General features: G+C 47.1%; 1 protein-coding gene across 1 annotated transcript in view; it reads left to right on the forward strand.

Moving 5' to 3' along the window:
* Positions 1–7670, forward strand: part of TNR (tenascin R) — a 66907-nt gene that overhangs the window by 7973 nt on the left and 51264 nt on the right. The window contains exons 3-4 of the mRNA XM_011361285.1: positions 3382–3645; positions 6993–7108. Of these exons, the coding sequence (XP_011359587.1) occupies positions 3382–3645; positions 6993–7108 (380 nt within the window). The remainder of the gene's footprint in view (positions 1–3381; positions 3646–6992; positions 7109–7670) is intronic.

A 7670-nucleotide genomic window follows, 5' to 3' on the forward strand; every position in this document is an offset into this window, starting at 1 on the left:
TACACAAAGCAATAGTCTTTCGATATGAAAACCAAGCCCCGTTAAATGATGTAAGAAAAATTAGATGTTGGGGGTGAGAAGAAAAGCACGTTAAACCATTTGTCCTCACCTACCCCTGGGGAGGGAGCTTAGTGCAGGAACAGGCCAGTGGGCTGGCAAAATTCCCAATGAGGCACCAGGATAGAAGAACCACCAGAGCTGGGTCTTGAAACAATCCAGAAAGCCGCTCGCTGGACTTCAGTCGGACCTGTGGGGCTCGGCCGACGTCAGCCTCTGCCTCTGCCAACGCCGCAGCCAGCACAGCCTTTGGCACCTGACGTCTCTCACTCCTCGGAGCAAGAATCTTCATGGAATGAATCCTAACGGTTCTCACCACATATGTGCAAAAATCCTGCAAATCTACAGAGTAAACAGCATGGCCGTTTTGGAGATAAGTAACTCCAATTCCTCAAGCCACCATTTATTCCTTTTTAAGTACCTCCTCTTCCCCACGTTTCAAAGTGGGCACTCCAGAAATTAAGACTAAAATTACTGTGCGCCCACCCAATATTCACTGAATCAAGGCATGTGGCTCTTCTGTAGCTTGCTTTATAGTTCGATATCCTTTTATTTTACAAGGATTACTGCCACCCAATGTACACAGCTGCTGCTAAGTTACAAGGCAAGTGACAATGTGACAGCCACTTCCGTGAGCTGCCACTCTCAAGAGTACCTCTGCCATGAACGACACGGTGGCTTTCTTACCGGAGGTGAAGGCAAGGTTCACCACCAGCCTCAGGGCTCAAGATAAAAATTTGCCAAGTTAAGTTGTCAGAATGAAAAATCCTTCCGTACCTCTTTTTTACTTTAAAATCCCCCAATACTTGGCTTGGCTCATTCTCTACTGGCATTATTAGCTTTATTTTCTGGAAGAAGAAACCAAAAAGGAATACTGACCTGTCCCAAATACTCCAAGAGTTGTTGGTGACTTGAAATTTGGAACGGCCATTTCTGTCACTATGACAGGAGAAGTCCCGCATAGGAAACCTGAAATCGGTGTGCCTAGAGGCAGCAGACCTAGAGGACTTTTCTAAAAAGAAGTGTCTCACCTCGAGGATAAGCACCAGTCTGGAATTCACTTCCTGAAAGAGAAGCTGAAGTCCTCTCTAACCCGGTTTCCTTGTGAGGGCCATGTGCACGGGATAGAAAGCACAGTCCATAACCCGGCTACAGACTCTAAGGGGAAGAACAACACTCCACGGAGAGGATCTGGGTTTGAGGATCAGTTCTGCTGTGACCCAATTCTCTGACTTTCAGCAAGTCCCTTAACCTGGGTCTCCGTTTCCCCATCTGTAAATTGGGGTCGTCACGTCTACCCCGTCTACCTCACAGGGCTGCTCTGCTATCGATGGATTTTTTTTTTAATTCTAGTTAGATGCTGAGTCCGAACATGTCTGATGGACCGTGCAATGCTATGCAAATGTGAAGTGGCAGTGTTTACTGGATAAGGGGTCCTAGACTCATTCCGCCCGCGTTCGAACCCGATCAGCTGTGTTTGCTGACTGTGCAAAGCAGTTTCCTCATCTACGAAACAGGGGGAATGATAAAACCGATCCCACGGTGTTGGTGAGAGGATGAAACGAGACAGCACGTGTAAGAGTGTTTAGCATTGTGCCCGGTGCGTAATAAACGCTCGCTACGATCATGCACAATGCTGACAGGTTCTATTCTGCGTGCATTTTTACAGGCTGTTCCCAAATTCTTGGTGCATTCAAAGTGTTAATGATGTCAGAATTAGAAATTACGTAATCTTAAAATAATCATTTGAACGTTTATTTACATTTTATTTACATTTATTTAGTTTTATAAATTAAAAAATAAGGTTTTAATTTTTTTCTTTTGGCCAACGTGTACTCTCTTCAATCAGAGGAAGCCCTGCCATCTAGACTGTTTTACCCAATGAACGGTATGGGGCAAAAGCAATCAAAGCAAATGCCCGATATTGCAAATATATGGCCCTGAATTCCTTCCTATGAGTCTGGGCTCCCCATTCCTGCTGCTGCTGAGGAGTTGAGGGGCACGTGTGAACACAGCGGAGAGCTCAGGCACCCTCTGCTCACTGGTCCTGTGCAGCCACCCCAGCTGGCTCTGTCCTACACTCTTGTAAAGGAGAAAGAGCAAAAATTCTCCCAGGAGAAATTCAAAACTAAAGACAACTCTTAAACTAACTGAAGCCTCCACTACATGTAAATTTGTAAGTTAATTATGACTATTGAAATATTGGCCCGATCTTTGATTTGCTCTATGGGCAGGCCCCATTATAGGCACACAGGAGTTACTCTCCTAATTGATCTTAAAGGTTCAATTTAATACCACACTTCTGGTGAATCTTCACTTCCCAAGAGAACCGTACATGAAAGGCTATTTCAATGAGGTTTAATCTTTGGTGATTCTTTGAATAGCATTTGAAAAATAGAACAAGAGAGAAAAGCAAAGCCCTCAAGAATACTTCTTTATCATTATCCCCAAGATCAAGGCTAAGAAAAATTAATTGAACACAAGTTACCTTTCTTTCAAAACTTAAACAGTCCTTTTTTACCAGAAAAAATGATAAAAATAAAGGATTACCGAATGTCTTGAGCAGCCCATGCTATCCGGGACTCACTGTTTTGGCTTCTCACATTTTACACAATAACCAGGAATAAGCCTTTATTTCTATTTGCAAAATCAAATATTGGTTCCCAGGTTAATCTCGTGACAATAACTTATTAAACTTCCCAAAATGTTGCCCAGTGGTATGCTGCCAAATAGCTAACATCTAGCTCCCCGAGGGAAAAAAATAAAGCCCTGCTTTGTAACGTTGGCCAATGTCCGCGGTGTAAATACTCCCTCTGTGGCCAATTGCAAACTACCGACGTGATATCACTAAAGATGGGGTTGGCCATAGCTACGCAGTAGAACACAGTTATATAGCCTTTCCACCAGAGAGACACAGCACACGTAAATTATCTTAAGGGCATAAATAAAGTGATGAGTTTTGAGTACTTACCACCTTTGTGTTTAATATAATTTACCAAATTGTAAGTTTATAAAACTTAATCTTCCGTAATGGCTGTATTTAACAGCTGTCTTGCAAAATGCCTGAACACTTGACAGTCAACTTTCACGAGCCAGTAGGAGGGGGCCCCATCACAGCGCTGACTCTCAGCCCTGTGGAGATGGGAGAGCTAAGCAGAGAGAGAGAACCTCTCCACAAAGGGAGTTACAAACCGTCCACGGCCACTGAGCCGGGCAGAACGTACAGACAGGGCACGTGGGGTGAGATGTGAGGAAGGAAGTTTGCATCGGGACGCAGAAGGCAGTCCCCTGAGCTCATGCTATCTGTGTATTGCCTCCCGGTAGCTGCCCCTCCAGAGGACTTGCGAGTGGCTGGTATCAGCGACAGGTCCATTGAGCTGGAATGGGACGGGCCGATGGCAGTGACAGAATATGTGATCTCTTACCAGCCGACGGCCCCAGGGGGCCTCCAGCTCCAGCAGCGGGTGCCTGGAGATTGGAGTGGTGTCACCATCACGGAGCTGGAGCCAGGTCTCACCTACACCATCAGCGTCTACGCTGTCATTAGCAACATCCTCAGCCTTCCCATCACTGCCAAGGTGGCCACCCGTACGTACCATTTCCCCATCCTGTTCCATTTTCCTTTTCTCCTACATGAGATCATGGGCATTCATGATAGTACGTAATGTCTTTTCTTAATTCTTCGGGGATGCCTGCAATAATCACTGCTCTTGAGGGGACGGGCTTCTGACATGACCCACTCAGGAAGGGACACCAGTAAAAAGGCACTTTCGATTAAGACAGTTTCCGAGTTCAGCCAGCTCCTATTAATTATAGAACCAAAGGACAAAACGTACTTTAATCATCAAGTTCCGACTTGTCATAAGCTCGCATCTGATTAGAAGTCAAGAAAAGTGTCAGAATTATACAGACTTTAAATCTAGTTTGAGATTCAAAACCAGGAGAAATGAAACAGGACATATAATACAAAAGTGCTAAACGGTATGTTACAGATGGTAAAGGGTGGAGCAGGGGGTGGGGGGGACCTTACTTGAGACCGCCACTGACCACGCCCACTTCTCCTCAAAGAGAGATGGTGTAATTTCTTGATAGTCTTTTGTTTAGCAAAAAATCTCGATAGTCCCCTTTGGTTAGAGAAGTCGAGGCTCTAGAACGTAGTTTAGAAAAAGTCAATGGGGAGAAAAAAGAGAGAAAGAGAGACTGAGCCAGGAACAGAGAGCGAGCTAACCCTCTCTCCACAAGAAATGGATGTTTTCTCTTTTACTTAAAACAGAGGGAAAACTCCAATACGTCTATATCTAAATATTGTATGTTCGTTTAAGCATAGAGAAATTTTAAAAGATTATCTACCAACTGGTAGCATCAATTATATTAAGGAGTAGACTAGGAAGGCACTGGTTTTTTTCTGTTGTTTTTTTTTTTCCTTTATACGCCTCTGAATTCTTACATCATCTTTCCCAACACCTCTTCTCCACCTCTGGGACACCAGCTGGGTATCCTATAATTCAGTTCAACTCTGACACTCTCTACCTGGAGACAGCGTCAGATCCCACAGGTCTAGGCTCGGTCTCACAGGGCTGCCTCCCCTTGAGGTGCCAGTCACAAGTCCCAAGGTTGTCACCAATACTTCTGACCCCACTGGCTATAAATTCAAGGGGTTCCCACAATCCTTCCTTAGATTCGACGATTCATTCAAACAACTCACAGAACTCAGGAAAGTGCCTTGTTTACTATCACAGGCTTGTTTTAGAGGATGCAGCTCAGCCACGGCCAGATGGGAGAGATGCACAGGGCGAGGTGTGGGGGAGGGGCGCAGAGCTGCCATAACCTCTCTGGGCAGAACCGCTGATCACAGCTTGGTTGTTCTGGAGACGACCTAGGGGGCCCGGCCACCAGTTATTTCACAATCATACAAAACATACTCATTACTCCAGAGATTCCAAGGGTTTTAGGAGCTGTGTACCAGGAACAGAGCACGAAAACCAAACATTTATTTTAATCCTATCACACAGAGATTTTAGTAGTAGCAAGGAACCAGGACAAGAAGGGACCATGAAACATAAGTCTCCCGAGTCAGTAAATGGGACTTATCACCAAATAAGGAGCCTGTTTTATGTAGGTCTCAAATGACAAAATAATATTTGGGTGACAAATGCCATGAAAATTCAGGAAAGGGGGAAGTCAGAGTAGGAAGAATTGGCTCGGGGGCTTCACAGAGGCCCCAAAACTTGAACGGAGCTTTGAAAGATGCAAGCATAGGGACAGGAAGAGGGAACAGGATTTAAAAAGTCATCTTGTCTTTTCAGGTGACAAATATCCCATTATCATGTTGGATTCTTCCTATGAATGCTGACTCTGTTAATTTGCCTATAATTATCTCTGTTTATATTTGACCTTTTTTGTTTTTTAATCCCTCTGGGGCCTGAGAACTAGTTTTAAATACCTGAGAGGGAGGTCACCACCTGCGGCTTTCCCCACCGCGCTGTGCTCCGGGATGAGTCAGCACGGCAAGCGCCAGGCCCGACTCCTGAGCGTCCTCTCTCTGATCCACGTGCAGGTTTCCATGTCCTGTGTCGTTTCTTATGCCAATTCAGGGCATCCCTTCAGGCACGCTCCCAGGTGACAAGGACAAAGTCACGTAAGCTCACCTGACACACCTTCAAGTGGGCTCCGAATCAGCCCTGCCTTTCAGCCAAGAAGCACGAGGGAGCGTCCACGAGGAAGGGGGAACCTCTGTCTGGGTTCCAAGGGGAACATCTCATGAGACGCACAGCTGACACGGGTGCAGGCTCCCCAGAGAGCTGAGAAAAGCCACATGGGCGTGTTTCAGGGCTGGTAATCGGACCGCGTTAGAGCACGCGTACCTCCACCTCACTACACCTGTGCGTGCGCGTGTGTGCGTGCGTGTGTGTGCGTGTGGCTGTGAGTGTGCGCGTGACGCTGACGTGTTTCAGGGCTGATAATCAGACCACGTGAGAGCACGTACCTCCACCTCACTACGCCTGTGCGTGTGTGTGGGTGCGTGTGTGCGTGTGTGCGTGTGTGCGTGGAAAAAAAAAAGAGGGAGATTAAGAGAGGAGGAAAATAAAACAGAGAAGGCGAAGGTGAGTGCGGGAGAGGAGAGAGCAATAAAAATGGACGAATGGAGGAAAGGAGATGTGGGACGCGAGCAGGAACCCAGGATCCGCTCTCGTCCCCGGGGTATGCCTCTGCTTGGCCGCGGACGTGAAATGGAAATTCTAGGTCGTCCAAGACTTGGTGGTTTGAGCTAAACACAACACTCTTACTGCACATCAGAGGACCCAGAAAAGCATCCCAGTCTTTATTCCGAAGTGGGCTTGTGCCTCCCTTTTCCTGAGTTTGAAATGGGAACACCGACCCTAGCCATTATATCGCCTCTCAGAAATCCTAAAGCCTCCAAAAACAGCATTCAGGTTTTCCGGAAAAGGCATTACGTTAAATGCCAAGATTTACAACGTTAGTAAGACAAGTGTGACTTTTGCATTTTAATATTAACCTATTATGTGACGAAAAGCATGAAACGGCGTTTCTAGATTGTGTTTTGTTACGTTTACGCATGTTTTCCACCAACATTTTGCTCCTGGGTCACACTCGAGGGGGCTGACCCTGTGCCTGGGACCCGCCATGCTTGTGGTAAGATTGGGGTAGCCCAGCACACCCCTGGCATGGAGGGAGAGCACCCAGCCAACGCCCCAGGTGGCTTTCTGTCCCTGCCTGGCATGGAGGGAGAGCACCCAGGTGGTGCTCTCCCAGCACACCCCTGGCATGGAGGGAGAGCACCCAGCCAACGCCCCAGGTGGCTTTCTGTCCCTGCCTGGCATGGAGGGAGAGCACCCAGCCAACGCCCCAGGTGATGCTTTCTGTCCCTGCCAAGGACAGCCATGACATGGTCACCCGCCTTTGCTGTGTTCCAGATCTCTCTACGCCTCGAGGCCTACGGTTCAAGACCATCACGGAGACCACTGTGGAGGTTCAGTGGGAGCCCTTCTCCTTCTCCTTCGATGGCTGGGAGATCAGCTTCATCCCAAAGGTGATGCCCACCTGTCAGGCTGCTAAACAGCCTTATTTGGAATATTCATACCCTCAGCGTGGAATCGGGGGCAACTAGGAAGGTGCTATCCAGAATCTCTCTCTCCACCATCAAGGACGCAAAGGGGCATTTTGTGGGTGTCTAGGCTATGGAACGTTTCTTTCACAAGAGTGTGGTGAGCACCCCGAGATGAGCATGCTGGCCTTAGATGACAGGAGGATGTGGGAAGCAGCCACCAGCCCCAGCTCTCCACTCAGAGAGCTCTGAGGTGTAGCAAGCTGTGATTTTTAGTATGTCTGATAACCAGACCTTCACAAAGCTGGGGCTTCTCTTTAGGACATAAGAATTGCCAAACGGAACCGGTCCCACGGTCAGCCCACAGCTTCATGCTGCAGACAGATGCACCGAAGGTCAGCCTGCATAGCTTCAGTCTCGAAAGGTAGAAGGGTGACACAGAAACACCTTTTCTAACCTATTAATTGAGAATTTTTTTCTACAAACAAAGTATATTATCAATCTTCGAGTTTAAAAGTATCCTGACATTCCTTTCTATTTAAAGTAG

The sequence above is a fragment of the Pteropus vampyrus genome, unplaced genomic scaffold, assembly GCF_000151845.1.
Source record: "Pteropus vampyrus isolate Shadow unplaced genomic scaffold, Pvam_2.0 Scaffold65, whole genome shotgun sequence".
Taxonomy (NCBI): Eukaryota; Metazoa; Chordata; class Mammalia; order Chiroptera; family Pteropodidae; genus Pteropus; species Pteropus vampyrus.